The 22,422-nt window shown below is 37.8% G+C and overlaps 2 protein-coding genes across 3 annotated transcripts; one reads left to right on the forward strand and one right to left on the reverse strand.

Moving 5' to 3' along the window:
- Positions 1 to 23: 23 nt before the first annotated feature.
- LOC103715939 lies at positions 24 to 11,913 on the forward strand. Of its 2 annotated transcripts, none has more exons than XM_039125641.1 (7): positions 24 to 247; positions 358 to 553; positions 1,293 to 1,416; positions 1,870 to 2,228; positions 5,976 to 7,326; positions 11,188 to 11,387; positions 11,484 to 11,913. In XM_039125641.1, exons 1-7 carry the CDS (start codon positions 165 to 167, stop codon positions 11,556 to 11,558), a joined length of 2,388 nt encoding a protein of 795 aa, XP_038981569.1. In that variant the 5' UTR covers positions 24 to 164; the 3' UTR covers positions 11,559 to 11,913. The 2 variants fall into 2 exon arrangements, with proteins under 2 accessions (XP_038981569.1, XP_017700405.2); XM_017844916.3 differs by having other exon boundaries at positions 367 to 553.
- Positions 11,914 to 15,162: 3,249 nt separating this feature from the next.
- Positions 15,163 to 20,757, reverse strand: LOC103715958 (single-stranded DNA-binding protein, mitochondrial). The gene is made up of 4 exons (XM_039125642.1): positions 20,390 to 20,757; positions 20,066 to 20,292; positions 18,157 to 18,257; positions 15,163 to 15,686 (listed from the first exon to the last, which is right to left on the reverse strand). The coding sequence occupies exons 1-4, from the start codon at positions 20,645 to 20,647 to the stop codon at positions 15,607 to 15,609; spliced, it is 666 nt and encodes a 221-aa protein (XP_038981570.1). The 5' UTR covers positions 20,648 to 20,757; the 3' UTR covers positions 15,163 to 15,606.
- Positions 20,758 to 22,422: the final 1,665 nt, after the last annotated feature.

Here is a 22,422-nt window from a genome sequence, read left to right on the forward strand (position 1 = left end):
AGCCAACCCAAAAGCAAAGAAGAGCTCTCGAGCGGCTCTAATGGCCGTTCGGAGCGCCTGAAGGGCAAACAAGGAGAGCTCCCCTCCACCGTTCTCTCCAGCTCGAGGCGGCGGATATCTCGATCGATCTATCGATACTCGATAACACGATTCCAAGGAAAAGAATGTCGGGCGATTCCGAGAAGCGACTCCAGAAGGTCTTGGACAAGCTCTACCAGTCTCCCAGGCCGAAGCCCTATCCCTCCAGGTCCTCCTCCGAAACCCTAGAAAAATATAGGGGTTTGATATTCTTTTTTCTTTGTTTTCTTTGATCTTGAATGGATTTTAGCTGAATCGCCTTCATTTTTTATGTGATAGGGGGATCAGCTCGGTGGACAGAGGGAAGAGGCCGGAATTGGGTTCGAGAGCAGGTCTGGGTGAGGGGCTGAGGCTTCCGACCGTGGCTTCAATGGGAATGCTCGGGCCAACTCCTCCGTGCCGGCCGTGGGATCGAGGGGATTTGATGAGGAGGCTGGCTACGTTCAAGGCCATGACCTGGTTCGGAAAACCGAAGGTTTGGATGTCTTCCTCTCGGCCCAATACAATAGAAGAAGTTGAAGAAGAATTAAAAAGATCATAATTTTTGGATTCTAGTGGGTAATTTTAGGTTTTTAGATGCTAGAGATTTTCTTTCCAAGTTAGGCATCTGAGTCTTACGATTGTTTGTTAATCGGGTAGAGTTGTAGAGCAAGAAGACAGATTTAATGAGGGTTTCTGATAACAAAGAAAATCAAGTATTGCCATTTGTGAATTAATTTCACGAGAGAAAGGAAGATATTTTACGTATAAGGTGAACTAATAGTGATACGGTGGAACTAATTTTGATGGACATGTTTACGAATAGTGAGCATATATAGAATTAGCATTTTTGATTTATGAGGTTACGTTTTTTTTTTTTGGTCCCCAGCGAATGTGATGATTTTACAAATGAGTGCTGTGTTGCAGTTCAAATAGTAAATGTGTATTTATTTATTGAAGCTTCAGCCTGAACTCTTCTTAAATTTGTAATATAATATCATGTTGGTATAAATGATTTAAAGTTTTGGGACGTGGCAACAATTAAATCAAGAGTTTTTTTAGGTATTTAGGCATTGTATTCTTGAATTGGAAGTACTATAGAAGTGTAGAACTCTAGCATCAACTTTTGCAAGATATTTTTCATCTGTTATGTGCATATATGAAAAGGTAATCTTTACATGCTTGTTGATGGTTTGCAAGTGGATGTTTTTACTATTATTTTACATTGTACACAGGTGGTCCGTCCTGTAAATTGTGCAAGGAGAGGTTGGATTAATGTAGAGATGGATGTTATAGCATGTGAAGCATGTGGAACACGACTTCTTTTTTCTACTCCATCTTCTTGGACACTGCAACAAGGTCCGTTATGCATTGTGTATCATCTTTACCTTAAGAACAAGCTTCGAAGTTCCAATCATTGCCTGCTTGCAAGGATTATGCTAACAAGGCCCCAATAGTTACAAGAAATTCCATGTTTTTCTGGCCAACTTTAAATTAGCCAGTTGTCACATGGAATAGCCATAGCTGAAATTTGTTGTAATTAAATGTGACCGAATCCTTTTTTCAAGTTTCACTAATAGCCAATGGCTTATCTTAAGAGTTATATAGTGCAATATTTTTATAATCTTGTTAATTGGATGTCTATGATGTGTTCTATTAGTTAGTATCAGCATAAATATATTGGATGCTATAGATGCTTCGAGTTGATTCTGACTTGTAGGTTTTGATATAATTCTGATCCTACTGTTGAACATATGTCATATTTCTTTACCTATGTTATTCTTATTCTGAAACCATATTCTCTTACTGCAGTTGAAAAGGCTGCTGCTGTGTTCAGCTTAAAGCTCGACAATGGACATAAACTGCTATGTCCATGGATTGACAATGCATGTGATGAAGCATTGGCACTGTTTCCTCCAACACCTCCTCCAGCACTTGTAGAGAGTTACAATGAACGTTCCTCTGCACTCCTACGTCTCGCAGCTCTTCCTATAATTTCATCCTCAGCTATTGATTACATGAAGATGAAGAGCCCTACATTAGAAGAATTTTTGACACTGCCTTCTCATGCATCAATTGTCCTAAAAAATGGCATTAGGCTTACAGTTGGTCCTAAAAGCAAAGATTGGGAGAGTGCGTTGGAAGCTGCTAACTCTGATCTATATTACCAGGTATAACATGCTTATGCTCCTAAGTTGCTGACATCATAAGAATTGGTTGGTTGAAATTATCCTTGTAGACATGCTGGTTGAGGAAATAAACTGCATGTTGTGCATTTTTCAAAAAGACCGTTGCAACTAAACCCAGCATCCCCTCACCTGAAGCCCAAATTCAGTGAACTGGCTGTGTATGATAAAGATTGTGATGTTGCCATGATATATGGCATTACCTTGAAATGGTGAAAACCACTTGACAACAAATTAATTTTCTTTCTTTTTTTCTTTTCTGAACCCTATTTATGTTTAAACTAGAAATCTCTTCTTCGTTAGCCAGAGACCTTATGCTAATTATGTGGAAGGTTCTTGGGTGGTATTCTGTAAAGAGTGGTAGGCAATTTGATATAGAGGAAGAGGAGAGTTTCAATTGGGGGTCATAGGGTTCAGGAGGAAAATAAAATTTATTAAAGATTTGGGTTCTTAGTTATCTAGGAATTTAGTTTTTCCAAATTGTATTGAAAAGATCTGATGCTTGTTATTATATTCAGAGATTTTGACTAAGCTAGGTTCCAACTACTGGTTCAGCGCATTAGGCCACTAGCCTTGTTAGATGTTATTTGGTTGCTTAGGAACTTCATTGTCGTGTATTTTACAACCTAAGGATACACTCAGAATGTAGCACTTTCCTCACATCACAATTTTTTTCTTTGGATCGATCAGGGTACCATTCTTTTGCTTCTTGGAAGGAAAATATTAGAGTTGAATCTTTAACCTATGTACATAAGATTTTTATATATATAAAAACAAAACTGTTATTTTGAAAACTTTTTCATGTGAGACATTGTAATTCAATCGGGATTCATCTCCTATTGCATATACAGATATGGGTGGATATGGAATTTTGAGCGATTCTAGGTATGTCCATTGCTGTCTTTATGGTAAATGCAGAACTATCCAAGGTATAATACAAAATGCCACCACATAATTATCACTTTCAAGTTCCAACTGAGTTATTAATTAAACATCAGAGCATAGCTCTGGTACTACTGTTACTCCTATACCAAGTTTAACAATATAACCATCTTCTGCGCACCACTTTTAGATTACACTTGCCCATGAAGTATCAAGAAACACACTTTATATTTCCACTATCAGTAGCCACTTGATTGCATTTTCATTTCCTAATTTATGATTTTAGAAACTGAAATAGTAATTGAGACGTAAAATGTGTTTGGTAAGCCTTTTTTTTTAATCTAATAAAAAGAAAATTCTTTAGAAGGGGAATTTTCTGTTCCTAATATTTTTGTTTTTTATTTTCTTCTTACAAAGCTTCCACAACCACCAAATCTGTTTTCGTTTATTTATGTTTGCGAACTTACAAAACAGTTAGAGTACCAAATTATTCCCTGTTTAAAAAATTGTGAACGAGGTTTGTAACCTGTTTTAATAAAATAAGAAAGCCAATAGTGTTGCAAAATGGACCCAAGATTGCATACTTCACTAACCACATGCGTGTCCTTCAACTGGAATATTTTAATGATCATCTTCTCTTGTTCTTTTGCACAACAAGTGTTGCAAGCCATATAACAAAGTTGAGATTGGTGTACTCGACTTCTGCATCATGTATAGCATTGTATTATCCTCTTCATTAGCATTTCATATTGTGTTTCACTTAATACACTCTTTTGTCTAGTTTATTTATCCTTTTGTTGTGAAGAGTATATGTCCGGTATTATAGAAGGAGATGGAATTCTTCAAAAATATCTTTCTATTTAACTGCAAGAACATCTTTGGATTCGAATATTCATCTATTTACTAAATCTACCATCTTTTGAGAGCAAGTTGTGGTACTTAATATTTGGAGGACTGAGTGCTTGTGATGGGAAGAAACACAAATTTAGAACTTGATTCAGCCAATTGTCTGTGGCAATCAGCCAAACTTCTGATTATCTCTTTGGTTCCAGCATATTATGCTAAACTTCTGGAACATTGCCATAAACTGCAACTGCTTGAGTTGAAAAATTATTGGTTAAAGTCAGAAGATTTATCTTCTTTCTTAGAATCTCAAGAGACTTGCATATGAGCATCTCCTTCTCCTTGTTTAATAATATATGAGCTTCAGAACAAGGATGGTAAAATGTGTGGAGTGTGCACCAAATTTAAATGAGATAGGAAGTTGTCAATTACTCGTGCTACCACTACTACAGACATCCTATCAATGTAGCATCTGGTTTATGTTTTCTGTTTCCTTATTTAATTTCTCTCATCTAGTTATTGTGATCTTTGAACCTCTCAATTGTCTGCAGACATCTAGTATAACTACTTTGTATGTTCTCACATTTTACATCGCTTATGAATTGCAAACGTTTGGGTATGGTCAAATAGAACATTCACTTTACATGTTACGTGTCAACACAACCAACTACAAGTGAACGTACTGCGAGGCTTCATGTGCTTAAGGCATCGATCAATGTTTGCCGAACCGGTACCGGTAGGCGTCCGGTGGCCTACCAGACCGGTTCGGGCCGTACCGAACTGGTATCACTGGTTCAAACGGATTTTGGCTATAGCGTGCTGTGATCATTGAAGGCGTACCAGTGCGAACTAGTCCGATTCGTACCGGTATGCCTCTATACCACTCGGTTTTGGCCCCATAGGGGTTGGATTGGAAACTTTTTCTGCCGCCGTACCAGACTGGTCCGATATGTACCGGTAGAGGCCGGTTGAGCATACCATGGTATCAATTGTGTTTATGTATGTATGTAACCAAAGTAAGAGGCTTAAATCTATTCGGCATTTCTAAATTGATAGACTTGGAGATTTGAAATAGATAATCCTTTGCAGATCCAAGCTTGCTACTCATTCTACAAATATCCTACTCCTTCAAAATTATGTAAGAAACAAAATCAACATATTGACCCACCTATGTTGCTGATGATTCTGAAGGAATGAATCTTTCCTAAGGTTGACTCAAGAAATTAGAATAAATTCTGATATTGGTTATTCCTAAAACCATGCTTCTGGCACTCATTGCATTTTCGGCACTAGTGCTGAGCAAGCCCCTCCGTACTCTTGTAGTGAACTCAGGAAAACATTTGACAACTATTTTTTTCCTAGCAAAAGAATCATTTATTTGTTTGCTGCTGACTTATTTAATAGCTCTTTCTAGATCATTGAGATGATATATCCTCAAGGGTGAAGAATTGAGAGTAATATTCTTTGCCATTCTAATATCAGATTTTTCAGGGTGTGCTCTATAAACCTTTTTCAGGATGTACTTCATGCTAACCAGACTTTTATATGTCAGTTCCATGCTGTACCAGTTCCCATGCATAGCTAGAGCATGTTTGGCATGAAGGAGATTATGAACAATTCATTGTTAATAATATGTTGATTAACATAAAGTTGTATTAGGATGCTGTCTAATGGAGCACTTATATGGCAGGACAATGGATGCTTGCTATTTCTCATTAAGCAAAACATTAGGTCAGAGCAATTCCTAAAGGCTAGATAACTACAATTTGCATTGGTTGTCATTCTTCCTTACATAGTGCGGGTTTAGTTTACTTATATATACTCATGTTGTTATTCTTCTACCAATTAATGACTGGAAACATGCTTTTCAAGTGTCTTCTGGATTTCTCAATAAGAATTGTGTTATGCCATGTCATGATATAGCTTTACATAACCTTTGGAGATACATGTTGCTTGTTCTTTAGTTTTTTATACTTCCAAAGGTAACAGTTGGTCTATAAATTGTAGGCACTGAAAATTGTAAGTTTATGTGGATGGGAACCTCGACTGCTTCCATATGCTGTTGAAAGTGAGGATATATCAAGTTCATTTGGCAAAGGTACCTCTACATCTGAAACATCAGAACATATACTTCATGAACAAAAAGAAGGCGTCAAAATTCACTCGTCAAATGGGCAGGGTGAAGCTGAGGGGGGAGAACATATCAACCCTCCCTTTGGTGATTACCAATATGATCCTGCATCTGTTGTCTTAGACTGCAGATTTTGTGGAGCACGTGCAGCATTATGGGCTTTAACAACAGTGCAATGCCCTCTGGAAATTTTCAGTGTGGTTGCAGATTCGAGCAGCCAAAATGAACCAGCCACTTTTGGTGCAGACCTAGTTCGTAGAGTACAAGCTCCAAGGGTGGAAAATTTGGGCGTAGGAATTTACAGTTCAAACAAAGGAATCAGTGATACTGGTTATAGTATTTCATCAGCCAAAGAAAAAAATTTGGGCTTAAATTTTTCGATTGCTGGTGGTCCTCCACCAACTAGACAAAACTATAGACCAAGAGTTTCTTTCCCCATTGTTAGCCGACATTTAAGAGCTGAACTCAGTGTTAGCAGAAATCATGCATCATTTGAAGATTCAAGCTCGAGTCAAACACATACTCAGCATTCCTCACAAAATGATGATCTATTGCAGTATCAAAAAGATATTAATGGCAGTCTTGTTATTCCAGAATGTGCAAGTTTGCTAAAGCGCAAAAGAAGTGAAAATGAACTCAGCAGTGATGTCAACTTTCAGTCACATCCTGAAGGGGAGATACGTGGGGGCAACAATACTCCTAGTGGCAATACCTCCTTTGAAGGTAACTACAGCGAGCAAGGAGATCACTCATTGCATAAAAATAGCAATGTTGAAAATCCGAAAGATGCTATTCAATGTGCACCGGAAGTTCTGCAACGAACCAATATTGATTATAAAGAGAAAGGAGAGGTGCCCCCTGAAGAAAACAAGGCTGATAATAGTGTTAAAGTTGGAGAAGGCATAAGTACGATACAAAATGATGCTGAACCCTGTGGGAACAACTTAGTGATGGAATCAGAAGATGTCTGCAACCAAATTTGCAACAGTGTTTCAAGATTAGATTCAGTACATTACGGTGAAGCTTCTGAAACGAATCATGATGATTTGTCTAATATTGCATCTTGTTCATCTACCAAGGCAGCTCTGTCCAGTAGCCACAATATAAATTCAGGAAAAGGTGACAAGGATTCTGATCTCCAAAACATTGAGGATGCAAAGGCAATAAATCAAAAGGCCAATGGATTGATGAATGTCAGCGGTAAAGCAGAAGCAAACCACGCACCAGGTAAGGATTCTTTTGATCCTTCTTTCTTTTGCGACAAATTCAAGGTCCAGTATCATTCTAGTTTTAAGCTTCTAAGAAGGAGATTCATTTAAATTACTTGTTTCCGTCCGCTGTGTCAGCATTTCTTGTCAATTAGCCAATAGGACAGATTCTTTACCATCTTAAATAATATCGGTCACAGTTGAAGTTCATTGGTTTTCATGTCCTTTATTATATCTGTAAACTTGTTCTATTCAAAGTGGTACATGAGCTACAACTTTGCAAAATATCAGCTCTACTCTTCTTCCTATCATTTAGGTTTTTTTTGTGTCACATAGTACCAAACAGGATTGTCCTACCTACAACTACAGGAACATTTAATGATACCCTTCTTGATGCTCTAAGTAGGCCCTTTCATTGGTCATTTGATTGAGACAAAAATAATTAAGTTCATATTACTTGTGATTGTAGTTTGTTACATTGGATGACTAATAAACATTTTTTTTCTTTTGATTGTTCTAGATGATGTACTGAGTTATTTTACTTAGTGCAGTAACTGCATGCACACTGCACCAAAATTTTTCAAAAGCTAAAGAATTTCATGTAGCAAGTTCATGTCAGTTCATGCATTTCTTTTAGTTCATGTGGATGAATTATGTACTATGCGAACTAATTTTCTAGAGTTATGTAGTACTTGCATGCTAATTAACCAAATGGCCATAGTTGATATAAATCCATTGCCAGCTACACCTATTTAAACTCCTAATTTTCATGGCTGGTTGGTCTTTTGCCCATAATTTTCTTACCTTGGAATTTGTCGCCTATTAGTAGTGTTCTGATATGCTAGTCTTAGAGTTCAATACAAAACATTCTAAAACATTGATAGATCATAACATGATCCATTAATTCAAAGCCATATATTGGGAGATAAGGCTTATTGAACCTTAATGTTCAAGTTATGATTTTATAACTTGTCTTTGCTATTGTTTAATAGATTTTTGATTCCTTCCATTGTCTCAATCTCTTACTTATCTTTAAAAAAATAACAAAAATAAAAACCAAATGATTCAATTTATGCTTTGTAAACTGATTTTAGTTTATGTCATTGACACATTCATGTTTCTGATGAGTTTTGAAGAAGTCCTTGTTTTCAATTTTCATCCATTTGTTGATCCTATTAGAGTAACAAAAATATATTTTGGAGATGCCTTTTCACTTTATGGTGGGCCTTTTTCATCATGCTGAATTGCAGCTTATGATTTAAATGACTCTTGAAATCAATTTCAATAAAATATTAACAGGATTTGAAAAAAAAGGATGTGGAACTGCTGAGCAAATAATCCTTGTGGCTTGGCCATCAAGCAACTTCCGACACTTCAAGGAATACAGTGTCCATATTTGTGCATAATATTTCGCCAAGCATGGTTATAGACTGTCATTATGAATAATCAGCTTTATGTAATTTTAGTGTCATATTTATGTTATCCGTTCTAATCGGGGTGAAATCCTCTTCCACTTTAAGCTTCAAACTCCTTTCACCGCATGTTTTGGAGGTACCAAGTAAGTTATAAATTACCATCTAGATCATTATGTAAGTAAAAATTTGTTTCTTTTTTTGATAATTATGCTTTCTTAGCCCAGACAGCATCCTGTATCAGATAGAGCTTCAAATACTTTTCAACCAATTCTTTAATTGGAGGTCTTTAGCTTTCCATGTCAAAAAGCCAACCATAAGTATACCCAACATGTCTTTTTACATTGCACGTGATTGGCTTTATGGATCGCTCAGATATCATTCCTATGGAGAGAAATATCTTTTGTCAAATAGAGTTACAAATGGGTGGATTGTGACCATAGGGAAAATTCCAAGGACTCAAGGAAATGTACCCCCTCTGCATACCTCTTCTTGTTCTCTTACCTTGGAGCGACTTTTAAAAAAGTGAAGAAGAAGAAGGAGAAGAAATTCCAAGAATTGCTAAATTCTAGAATGACATTTAATAAAATTGATTTATCCTTCAACATATGGTGTATATTTGATTAGTGAAAATCCTATGCAAGAATTATAAAATCTTTATGTGGATTTCCATGAGGATGACATGACAAAATGTGGTAGTCAAGGATATTATTTGATGGAGGTCCTTGAGATCTTGTGGATAGTGAATTTTCATTGATACCATCAAATACACATGGTTTTACCATTGATATCTCTTCAAGGGAATCTTAACGGGCTCTCTATTTTTTAAGGAATCCATGCATTGAGGGGATTGCTACATGTTATTGCTATTATCTTTTGTGGCCATTGCTCAATGCATGAAGAGGTTTTATCAATCTATTATTGTCTATTATTGTCTTGTTTTGAACACAAGCTACCGAGGATGTGTGTAATTGGGGGGACGAGCTTCTGTGCAGCGAGAATGTGTGATGCATATTAGTGAGCAGTTCATAAGCTAGAAGCATGTGAAAGACAAGAAGCAATGGAGAGATTTGTCCTCCGAGAGCAGCAGTGGTTCAGATGCTTCACCTATTAAAATATCTGGTGTATCAGAAATTAGAGCAGAGCCATTGGATATCATTTAAATTAGCATTCCAATGCATTAAGTATCACACAAATCAGAGTGCAGACAAAAATATCATGGCCTTTAACCAAACAAGATATTTTGCAATTTAAAGGACTACAAAAGGTTACAGTTCAATTACCTTTACCGATTGTAGGAGCCCCCATCACGAAAGTATAATATTTCTTTGTATTCTGCAAATCGTTTTTAGGCTACCATCATCGCCGCTTTTGGGTGATGTTCAACTGGTTTAAGTAGCATATCCTGAGAATAATTGGTGGTTTTTTAAGGTCTAAAAAGAACTAAAATTAATTTTTAAGACTAATTACTGGTTTAAGTTGGAATTTGCTCGTCTTTTTAGGCGGTAGGTATCTTTTAGGTCTTGAAGGTAGAGACTCTTGTTATTGTGTCTTATGATATAAAAGACTGTTGAGCTGTGGCAGATTTTTTGATGCAGTATGCACTTGAGTCACACATCCTTCTACTCTCTAACCTTTAGCATCTTTCCCTTTGATTTTCTTTTTTCTTTGTATCATAATTGGTACCAGACCTTCTAACACATCACTTTGTGGTTTTGTGATACATCAATTTTATCATTCTTATCTCTAAATAATTACGATGTATATATTTCCTCCTCTTAGAAGTTGGTCTTCAAGCAGGACTCTGGCATCATTAGTTTCTGCTAGCGTAATCCCCAAGCGTTTGTTATTTTTTCTCTAATATTTATGATCTTAAATTCTAGTGCCCCCCTTGCTTTAGCAAACTGTTCTATATTGCTATCGTGCATTGTTAGATTAATCTTAGTCATGTATTGGTAGATTAATCTTACTTATGCTATCCATGAATTTCAATTACTTGAATCTGGGTGTGATGTGTTTTCCTAATGCAAACTTTGAGTTTCTTATATAATTTTAATGCCCAATATCTTAAGGTTATTCGGACATGATCTAGGCCTTTTTGTTCCAACAAATTTAAGCATTAGTGTAGTAACTACAAAGCCCTCCTGCAGCTTGTTTTAAATTCATTTTATAAGTTGAGAACTCAATATTAGGATGGTGAATTCAAAAACGCAAGAATCCAGTGATGAAAACTCCCAACCTCCTGCTTCTGGTGTTTTCATGCTATTCAGATGTCTGGATCTGCAAAAACTGAAGCTACTGAGCTAATCAGCAACTTCTGCTGATCTCTTTTTTTCTTCATTTCGCTTCACTGGCTTGCTTAAAGCATTGGAGATATAACAATCTGTTGTACTGTTTGCGATCCTCTGTATCTCATGAAAGAAATGGAGGCTGACCTGTGCCTTTTCTTTTCTGTTTTGGTGATTCAGAAAAAAATCCAAAACTGGTGCATAGTAAAATCAACAAGTTTGACCCAATCAGGCAGCACAGGCCCTTCTGCCCCTGGATCGCTCCCAATGAGGGAGTAACCATGCCTGGATGGAAACTGACACTTTCAGCTGTAGTTCATCAAGTGAAAGATTCTCCGACACCCTTAAATTTGGAGAACCCTTCTGATTTACTTGATGAGGTACTGTTTTTTTCTGATTTTTTTATATTGAATTCTGTTTGCTTCCCCATCTGTTATCTGAAGCTGATCTCTGGATTGGCACTATGTGTGATGCAGGAAGATGATCCCATCATTTCTGTCCGAAAGCTTTTTATGTCCCCACCACCCAAAAGATTGAAGAGCAGTCAGTAAACGCTTCAAAGATTGAGGCACTTTCTTTCGAACTATATGCATGAAACGTGACATACTAGCATGGAGACTGATCAGCTACGGTTGCATACCTGAAATACATGCTGAGCTTGTTGTTCTTCCTATTTAGACTTGAACAGGGGAGTTCAAATGATCTTGATGATCGGAATGGACTTTCATCACTGCATTTTAACTGGTCTGTTTAGTGCTTTAATGAGATTGGAGAAAGTAATGCTTGGATTTTCTATGTAGTGAACAAAAAGAAGCACAGTTCTACATTCTGTCATGGCAACCTGCATGGCTTCAGCAGGTCATAGCTGGTGCCAACCTTCAAGAATGTGTTTTAAAGCCTTTTTTACATCTATATTGCTGTTACGGCAAGAAGAAGAATAAGAAAGCGTAGATAGGGCAGGTAGAAAATGAGCATCTTGAAGAACAAGGAGAGAAGAGGACAAAACATATTGATAAAAAAAAAATTGTTAAAAAATGTCCAAAATAAGATTGAGATTAATAAAATTTTTGTTAAAACCGAGAAAAGTTGAGATCAAATCATCCTTACAAATAATATTTAACAAAACTATATATATGAAGATAATGGCGGAATTTCCTGAGGGTAGCCATGCTATCTTTTGCAAAATTTCTTGCAAACTTCCAAGCTATTGGATGGAGAATAGATATTCTTGTGGCAGAATTATGAAGTCTAGCGTAACTTTCATCTCTTCAGTGAAACTAATTAAGCAAAAGAGGCCCAACTTGACCTGGTGCCAAAAATATTGACCGAAAAAATGTGTTAAAAAATGTCCCAAAAAAAAGTTGAGATCAAGTCACCGTTGCAAACTGTATCTAATAAATTTATATCTGAGGATAATGGCAGAATTTCTTAAAATTAGTCATGCTATCTTTTGCATAATTTCTTGCAGACTGCCACGTATGATAGGATCAAGAATACATATTCTCGTGGTAGAATTATAAGTCTGGATTGAGTAAATGTCTTCAATGAACTTATCGACTACTGAAGTAAAAGACTGAGGAGAAGAAGAAAAAGAAGAGAAAAGAAAATTAAAAGGAGTTAACACATGTCTGAATAAGGTTGAGATCAAGTCAGCCGTACAGACTGTCTCTAGTAAAACTATATCTGAAGATAATGGTAGGATTTCCCTGGAGTTGGCATGCTATCGTTGCATAACTTCTTGCAAACTGCCACGTACAATAGGATCAAGAATGGAAGTCTGGAGTGAGTAAATCTGTTCAACAAACTTATGAAAGGAAATAAAGGAGAGGAGGAGGAGAGGCCCAAATTGCCCTGTTGCCAAAAAATATTGACCAAAAAAATTTCGTAAAAATTATCCAAAAAAAGATAAGTCACCTTTACGAATTATGTTACATAAAAAAAATATATATCCGAAGATAATGGTAGAATTTCCTAAGGGTGGGCATGCTATCTTTTGCATAATTCTTTTTTCTGATACAGAAAAGGAGGCTAGCCTAAATCAAACTTTTACAAAGGTGGTTCCATATTCAAAACTGCCATGATGAGGGATCAAGAAAATAGATATTCTTGTAGCAGAATTATGAAGTCTGGAGTAATTTTTTTCTGTTCAATGAGCTTACGATCTACCTAAGCAGAAAAAAGAAAAGAAGAAGAAGGAAGAGGAGGAGAAAGAGGAGAAGAAGGAGAGAAGGAAGACGGAGAAGAAGAAAAGGAGAAGAAAGAGAAGAGGGAGGAGGAGGAGAAGATGATGATCATGTCACCCTCATAAACTATTGCTAATGAAATTACTCTGAAGATAATGATAGTTTCTTAAAAAGTAGGCATGTTTTTGCATAATTTCTTGGGAACTCTCATGTGTTATATGATTAAGAACAGATATTCTTGTGGTAGGATCATAGGATAGCATATACTGCTGCGAGCTGAATTGGGAGAGGGGGATTGGTGTGTGTGTGTTTGGGGGGGGGGGGGGGGGGGGGGGGTTTAATAAGTATAAAATACTTAAAGAAGTGATATGAAAATAGATAGCAGTCAAGTACACTGTATACCATGAACCTGATTAAATAACTGAGATAATGCTTGGCAATACTGTTACGATGTCAAGCAAGAGCAGAATAGGAAAAGGTTATCCCATGGCATTTCATGGTCAAGGCGAAGGAAAGAATTTGTCCAGAGATGGACCTCTATAAGAGAAAGTAGGGGCATTATGGGAAATCAATCCATCTAATTAATAAAAGTCCCATCCCACCATCTCCCCTTCAAGCGAGTACCCAAGCAGCAACTGCAGCATCACAGCACAGCAGCCATTCAACCCCCTCCCTCGTTTTCTCTCTCTAGCACCCAAGAGGGGAGAAGAAACAGCGAGGAGAAAATTAAAAGTATCTCCACCCTCCAAGAAGTCCATCTCCAATCCCCCAATCTTTCTTCCTGATGGCCCAGCTGGATCAGGAGTAATGTGAGGGAAGGAAAACCAAGACCAAAACCAAAAAAGAGAAGGGATGAAAGATAACAGTGGCTTCAGACGTGCATCAAGCCAACCAAATCCCTCCTCTCTCTCTTTCTCTCCACCCAAAACAAAACTACTGTCCCCAACTTTCCAAATTGCCCCTCTGCAGGCCAGGAAACCCTCCACCTCCCTTCCATCAAGAGGAAAGACTTGTAGCCAGCGCCTGTTCCCGTTATATGAGGCCTTTGCTTTCTTTTGGTCACGGTCAGACACAGAAAATAGGACAAAGAACCTCCCTACTCTCCCCTCCCCTCTCTCTCAATCTCTCTCACCTCTCTTCTCTTTATTTCATCGCAAGTCGGTGCTTTTTTGTCTTTTCCCTTATGTGATTATCTTCTCTTATTCTTCCAGTCCGGAAGGCCTGCTTTTGGGCCGAGATGATCGCCTAAGACTCGACCCAGCCCTGATCACTCGAGACTGTAGCACCAACTGTGGAGCACCATATATGTCAGGATTCAGTCAACCGCTGGCATGAAACCAATATAAAGAGGCACACAGATTATCCTTAAGAAACAGGTTTGGTGTCCTGTCACCCAGACAAAGGCTTTCATCCGATAAAGAGGCACCAACCCTGACCCTACAGGGTTATTAGTCCGTTTTTGAGGTCAGTTTCAGCGTTTTCAATGAAAATGAAGTGGATCAATAGACATTACGTGAACCACCGTTGAGAGGTCACAAAACTTTACCTGCACTAAAATCCAATGATAAGAAATGCAAAATGGAGGACTAGATCATCTAAAACGCTTATAAACAAAATTATATATTTTGGAGACTTGTTACCTGTACATCAAGCCATCCAAAAAAATCAGCCCACTGTGTCATGGCATTGTAACCATTAATTCAAACCAAAAAAAAAAAATCAATGCATAGCCTAAGAGTTTCCAAAAGATAATCTTATTATATGTCTTATTTTTAGACATTTTTAACTTTATAGATCACATGGAACGGTTCGGACTCACTTTGCAACTTTCACCATTGAATCTAATAGCAAGTGCAAAACCTCTTTTTACTTCCAGTGTGTTAGATTACAAATGCACCATGTGCACGCGCACGGGAGCAACACACGCATAACCACCAGATACATGAGAGAGAGAGAGAGAGAGAGATGCCAATCCATCAAATCGGTCCGACAGAATTTGCATGAAAGAGCAAACAAAATGAGAACATACATAAGAATTCATAGCATAACAAAATTCTTCCAATAAGCATTGCAGAAAATGCCTGGACAGAGTTGGAAGGAAAGATAAAAATAACCAAAAAAAAAAAAGAATGCCTCCCCAAATTGTAAATTTGATAGATTCATATGATTGACAATGTAATTACCAAATTTAGCTTGCGTTCTTGAAGCAAAATACTCATCACATCCTGCATTTTTATGGCCAATCACAATCGTCAGCAAAGGCTGACACTATGAGCACACAGTTGCATGGTTGATCATCAGATTGTGCAACTGGAAAAATAGTATGTCGATATTTCTCTCGCATGTTCAGAAGAGGCAGCATTGTGCTTTTCATCTCTACAACAATGTATCATCCAGGATCATCTTCAACATCACCTTAGTAATAGCCTGCACTTCTCAACTCTACTTGCTCTGATTGGCTGGCATCACTACCTTTACCAAGAAAGACGAGACGACCTGTTCATGAACTTAATTTTGTCAGAGTTCTACCTAAACATTTTGCATGCATAAGCTAAATATTTAACTGTATTTCTTGCGATCTGTCCTGCCTAGACCATTCTTCAGCTTTTACGTCTAAATTTAGATGTTTCATGTCTTCCCAAAATTAATTTTGTGAAAAATCTATGATAACACATAATAACAAGATTACAATCCAGGCAGATTTCTGATATATTCAAGTAGGAGGAAAAATCAACCACTAATTTACTCATGAAACATACCCAGCAATGCAATTACAATAATTTAAGTACTTTCGTTCATGCAATTACATGAATTAAACTACTTGTTTTGATCAAGATCGGAGGAACCGGTACTGGACCCCATACCGGTTCCTCGGTGAGACGGCTCGGTAGGGGCCCGCGCCATGCCGGGCCGGGCCCGTACCGACATAGCAAACAGATGGGTGAGGGAGATGCCAAACAAGACAGGAAGAGAGAGAGAGAGAGGAAAGGAGAGGACGCCGGCGGAGCCAAGCGGACCTCAGCGGAGACCGCGAGGCCGCCGGCGCCGAGGAAAAAGGCCGCATAAAAAATTTGGGGATTCGTAAGTGAAGTCAGCAATCGATTTGTCGACTTCACTTACGAATTTTCAATTTTTTTTTTTTAATTTCGCGATTCGTAAGTGAAGTTGACAAATCGATTGCCGACTTCACTTACGAATCTTCAAATTTTTTAAGCGGCCTTCTTCCTCAGCGCCGGCCCCCTCGCGGCCTCTGCCGAAGTCCGCCGGCGTCCCTCCCTCCCTCCCCCGCTCTCTCTCTCTCTCTCTCTTCCTCTCTCGTTCTGTCTCTCCCAAGGCTCCTTCTTGGTCGTCGGCCCCCTCGCAACCTCCGCCGGCGTCCTCTCCCTTTCCCTCCCTCCCCCGCTCTGTCTCTCTTTCCTTCTTCTCTGTCTTCGGGATAGCATTCCATTTTCTAAGTCGGAACCGTACCAGTGAAACACCGGTATGGTTCGAAACGGGCGGAACCGGCCGGTTCGGATAGGTTCTAACCTTGGTCCAACCTTCATCAATAATCAAAATGTATACATATGCATTGGAGCAAGCACAGAATAAATATTTTTCACCTAATTTCATGCATCCCAATACACACCCCTAGATCACAGAGAACCCATTCTCCTGTGGCACCATCCCTTCCATTTGCCTTCCTCTGCAGTTGGCCATTTTCAACTCAAAGTATGTTAACCCTCATTTTCATGTCCCAATAGTTTTACTCACCCATGCATAACTCAGGCTATGCTTGTCGATGGGTCAGAACAGCTTAGGTGGGGGATGACCCAAATTTGAACAGATATCTTAAATGGCCAACCAATGCAACCAAAGGACCTAACAGGTCAGCAAAATCATTTTCTACTAACCTAGTTGATATTCAACATGATTACCTAAACCAACGAGGCCTTTGTGGGGGAGGGTGAGCTGGTTAACTGATGGGGTTCGAATGGTAGCTGGTGGCAGAGGGTAAGAGAGAGAGAAACTAGGTTGTGGCAGAGGGTAAGAGAGAGAGAAACTAGGTTGAGATGTTGGGAGGCGCAGGGATGATGAAGAAGTGGGAGGGTTGCACGAAATGGGGATAAAGCACAAAGGAGTTGGAGCTTCAAAGGGAGTGATCAAAGGATGGGGAAGGAAAGAGTAAGGGGAGTTAGGCTTACGGCAAAGTGGTGGCCTCAGGCAGCGATGGCAAATGCCAGGGAGGTGTGGAGGTGGAGTGGGGTATCACATTGGTGATTTTTCAGAGAATAAACCTGGGAAAGTGGCTGCCGAGGAAGCAAGTAGATAGGGGGAACAGGCAGCGATGGCAAATGTCAGAGAGGTGTGGAGGTGGAGTGGGGTCTCACATTGCTGATTTGTTGGAGAATAAGCCTGTGAAAGTGGATGCCCCGGAAGCAAGTAGATAGGGGGAACAGGAAGCAAGACTTGCTTGCTTAGTAGTTGTTGGTGCCAGCCACCAAAAGGAGATCAACAGGGGACATAATGGTCCCATGGTGAGTCAAAAGAGAATTTTGATGTTATTCATAAATCATTATTAGTATTAATATGCAGCATATATCAGAGGCATACAGCAAGTACAAACGGTCTGTTTTTAGTTTTTATATGCGCTCTTTTGGTACAAAAAGGTGTCAGGTGTGATATTGATTTGAAGTAGAGAACTTAATCGTGGCCACATTCTGCTGTCTTGTTCATCCATGTTTATAGTTTTGAAGTTCAAACCCTGAAATTGAATTGATGCAAGATATGTACGTATCAGGAAATAATTGTTTCAGATATCAGCTTTTCTTAATTTTAGCAACCTTTCTAGTACCATTTATTAATTAGCAAACTGGAACAGCAGGTCAAAAAAAAAAATGATGACACAACCATGCGGCATTACGTAGATTTTATAGAACTATTTAACCCTTAAGATTTGAACAGCATAAGAAGAGGGTAGCATTACCATCTCGGCGGATAGCAATTTCTCTTATGCGCCTAACAAGTCCAGTTAGTGGATCACTGAATACTTTGGTCTCCAGATTGCCTTCTAAATATAAAACAGATCTGCAATACAAAAGAAAAAACAAGTAATAAACAAAAATATACCCACATTATTTGGATTAGATAATACTGAGTACTAAATAAAAGAACAAAAAACAGCACTAAGACACAAAAATTTTTTAACTGCATCTCATATCAAGCAACAAAATTTCAGGAAGCCCAATTAAAGGATTGGGACATCATGTATCCAAACCAGTAAGTTGGATTAAGGAATTGGATACAAGTTTATGCACATATTATGCATTCCAATGGATGCAAATCATTCAAACTAAAATAACAACCTCGCACTCAAAAGCAAGTAAAAGAACATTTAGCATATCTTATGAAATTTATACAACTCTGACTAGGCCTAAAAGATTCAATTCATTCCCTGTAGTTTTAGGAACCAACCTCATGTTTACAGAGAGCAAAAGCAATGAAATAGTTTTAAAAAAAGAAAAGAAAAGAACAAAATGCAGGTCATTATAAATTCCACTGAAAATAAATTTCAAAAGAAGAGGTGGACAATTCAAAGAAAGAAGGATGAGCAGTTTCCAACCATTAAAAAACAGTAATGGACAACCTTGTGTATAATAGCATTTGCAATGTAATCATACAGCAGATTTGAGCAGCAGAATATGGATATACACATCCACAACAATTAATTCCATCCAATTTACCAAGTTTGCTGTAAAAAAGAAGAAGGCATATCTTCACTGCTTCCATGAAATCCAACAAAGCATTCTAAATACAAGCAGCATCGTCATGGTGCATGCCAACCACTCCACGAGAGTTTCAAAGACCTGCTGGAGAATATAAGTTGAAAAGAGTGGAGAATTCTACAACTAAAACAACTCAACTGCCAAAACATACACCTTTTTTCAGGATGGCTTAAAACCACACCTTTTATCACATGCAATGAAAGTAAACAAGACAGCTTAGTTGGTTCGACACACAAATTGATAAGACATTATCTAATGTATCCTAAAGGAAAGAAAAGAAAAGGTTCACATGCGAAAGATGAACACAGATTTACTCGATGAACAATAATGAGAGGAACTGATAACAGGGGCAGTGGTTGGGGCAGCTATGCAAACAGAAAACAAAAATTGAGCAAAAGAAATTTTCCAGTATAAATATTTTTCAAAAATTCTAAAATAGTTCTGCAGATACAAAAATTAAAAACTGGTTTATAAAAAAAATGTGTTCAAAAGCAAAACCAACAGAAACAGAATGCTGCCAAAAAAGTCCACTAAATGATAAGGATTAATCAATAAGTTTGCGGTTTTACTGTTGACTGGGGGAAAAAAAAGAGATTAAATCAGTAGAAGAACAATTTGTTTCCTTTGCTATATGTAACTTTGGGTGTTTCAGTAACAATCTCTTATGTCTAACTGACAGCACTGCAGACAAACTTATTTTTCAGTTTACATGTATCTGCTACAATTGTTCCATACAAAATACAACTAAAAAAATATCATTTTTGCCAATAGATTACTGAATATAAGTTAAATGACTAACAATTGGTTCGAATCATAGCTATAAATGTAAGAATGCAATTTTTCAGTAAGAAAAAATGGTTATGATTCGTTAAAATTAACAAAAACTTTCAATAACAATTTTAAGATGATGGTCTAGAACGTTCTTATGTTAGCATAATCACATTACTAAATATTATAAATACAACATCCATTTTATTTGGTATTCTGTAGAAATTAACCAAAATCCCTCATTGTAAAGAATTGTAATTGTAATTTCAAAAAAAAAAAGAAGGATAATTCCATGTAATAAAGAATGTCAAAAATAGGGGTTCGAAGACGACCGGCACTTACCCAGGCATGACGTGCTTGAGTGCGAGGTTTCCGAGTCGCTCCGGGTACACGCAGACCCGGTGCCACTGCACGGCGCAACGGTCGGCATACTGCCTTGGATCCTCGTTTTCGAGCGGCCGCCGGTTGTTCCGAATCCCTCCAGTCCCGAGGGAAAACAGAACCAACCCCCGCCCGCTCTTAAGCTGCTTCTGGACCGGCCTCTGCCCGACCTTGCCGACCAATATAGCCTTCAAAATCACCCACAAGAAAACCACCGATCAAGAAAAACCCGTAGAAATTCTAACTTTCGCGATCTAAGGGGGCTGGATTCGGTTTTGGATTTACCTTATAGACCCCAGCGTCGAGACCCTTCTCGAGGGGGCGCTGGAATTGGAGGCGCTGCTGAGGGGTTGCGCCGGGGGAGGAGGACGACGACTGAGGAGTGGCTTGGTCGGCATCGGGACGGAAATCGTCCGAGTCGGACTCGTCGCCGACGAGGGGAGTGGAGAAGAAGCGAGCGGAGGAGAAGAAGGGGCGGGGGAGGAGAGGGCGAGAGAGGAGACGCCTCGAGAGGGAGGCGAAGTAGGAGGAGGTAGAGGCCATGGGAGGAGCTTCTCTCCGGTCTTCTTTCTTCTTGGCTTAAACCCTCTTCTGAAACCCTAGTTATTCGGGTGAGGAGTGCCTGTTCTGTGTGGTAGTCATTTCAATGGCACCAAGCAGACAGCCGTTAGTTTTTATTTAAAAAAAAGGTGGCTATTTGTATATTATCAAAAAAAAAAATTCCGGCATGCAAGAGTAATTGAGATAGTGAAACCAACATTTGCATACCACCAAAATGGTAGTTTAGTGAAGCTGGATATTATCTTCTAACTGTATAGTTTCAAGTTCGAATCGCCCTGTGCGTCGATTAAAATATGGTGACACTGCTTGGATATAGGGTCTAGGAGCGCTTATTGGTACGCTGGTAGCTTTGGTGGTGCGAGGTGTAACGTACTCATTTTTTGATGGGGAGAATATGAGTAAAACTTGTCTGCCCGTATCGAACATTCTTCTGATGGGGTGAGGGCCCCGTGAGATTTGCTAGGGGGTGGGCTTGTCCCTTCCTCCCCCTACCTCTTTTTTTAACAAAAAAAGAAAATAAAAAAACCAACATTTGCATCTTAAAACATATCTTGTACATCCTACTGAAAAATTACATACAGATCGAATACTAATATATTTATATTTATTTTATTTAATAAATATAAATATTGGTTAGATATAAAAATTTATATTTAAATTTATTTTATCGCATATCGGTATATAAATATAAATTAAATCAAATAATTAAACTTTATAACTACTGAATCAAAAATACTACTAAATAGATAATAAATTAAAATAATAACATATTAATATAATTATTTATTTTTTAAAAAGAATAGTAAAGAACCTCAACAGACTTAGATTAAAGGGTTACGAAAAAAGAGAAAATCCTAATTTAACTTAGATGAATTATAATAAATTGTTGAAATAATTTAAAGATTACAAATAGAGGTATCTTAGATATGAATCAACATAAAAATCCATCATATCAACTTTAAGTTATTTTCTTCACTAGTAATTATTTGCCTATTTAAATATAAAATATAGTAGAAATATTTGCCATAAATGATGCTACTTTTATTATCGTTTTTTGTGTAGTTTGTACAAAATGTAGCCATTTCATGATATTTCATTGTATTTAACTTTTCTTGAAATTAGATTACTATAAATAATCATTAATTTTATAATTTATAATTTATATTTTTTAGAAAAATAAAAAAATCTAAAGCAAAGTAATTTTGCCTGCGTATAGCACATATTTACTAGCAGAATAATAAATGAAACACAAAATCTTTTCTCACAATTTAAATATGTGGAGAAGTGGTTCTATTTTTGTGTACTAGTTACATGGGCAACAAGAAATTTAAACAATAAAGCTCCATGTATCTTTTGGACTTGAGGCTAATGGAGATGGAGAAATCTTGAACCTTGACATTGTTGGTGGTGGATATGAACATCGGTAGTAAGCTCACCCTTGTAGACCTTTAGGGTTTTATTAAACAATGCCTTGCAGTTTTGCCTTCATTTTTAGTTCCACTATTTCCATCCACAAATCAAGTATCGATAAATTTTTCATTGCCTTCTTTGGTAGCTATTGGTAGATGAGGAGGTGCAAGCTGGAACCACCCCTCTAATAGTTACAAGATCCTCGGGTGACCTTCAGACTACCTTTAGACCAACATGAGGGAAGACTACAAGGTGACATCTGACTATAAAGCGTTTAAAAGGCTCAACATTTTATAAATTTAGGTTAAGTTGCAATGACAGGTATAGTCTAGTGTACATCAATCCAA

This window comes from Phoenix dactylifera, chromosome 4 (assembly GCF_009389715.1).
Source record: "Phoenix dactylifera cultivar Barhee BC4 chromosome 4, palm_55x_up_171113_PBpolish2nd_filt_p, whole genome shotgun sequence".
NCBI lineage: Eukaryota > Viridiplantae > Streptophyta > Magnoliopsida > Arecales > Arecaceae > Phoenix > Phoenix dactylifera.

Coding starts and splice junctions, on each gene's coding strand:
- LOC103715939 (XM_039125641.1), top strand. CDS start 165: ATGTCGGGCGATTCCGAGAAGCGACTCCAGAAGGTCTTGGACAAGCTC. Junction 1,417..1,869: donor TTCTTGGACACTGCAACAAG/GTCCGTTATGCA, acceptor CTCTTACTGCAG/TTGAAAAGGCTGCTGCTGTG. Junction 7,327..11,187: donor AGAAGCAAACCACGCACCAG/GTAAGGATTCTT, acceptor TTGGTGATTCAG/AAAAAAATCCAAAACTGGTG.
- LOC103715958 (XM_039125642.1), bottom strand. CDS start 20,647: ATGGCCTCTACCTCCTCCTACTTCGCCTCCCTCTCGAGGCGTCTCCTC. Junction 20,293..20,389: donor TCGACGCTGGGGTCTATAAG/GTAAATCCAAAA, acceptor GTGATTTTGAAG/GCTATATTGGTCGGCAAGGT. Junction 15,687..18,156: donor AATTGCTATCCGCCGAGATG/GTAATGCTACCC, acceptor GTTCATGAACAG/GTCGTCTCGTCTTTCTTGGT.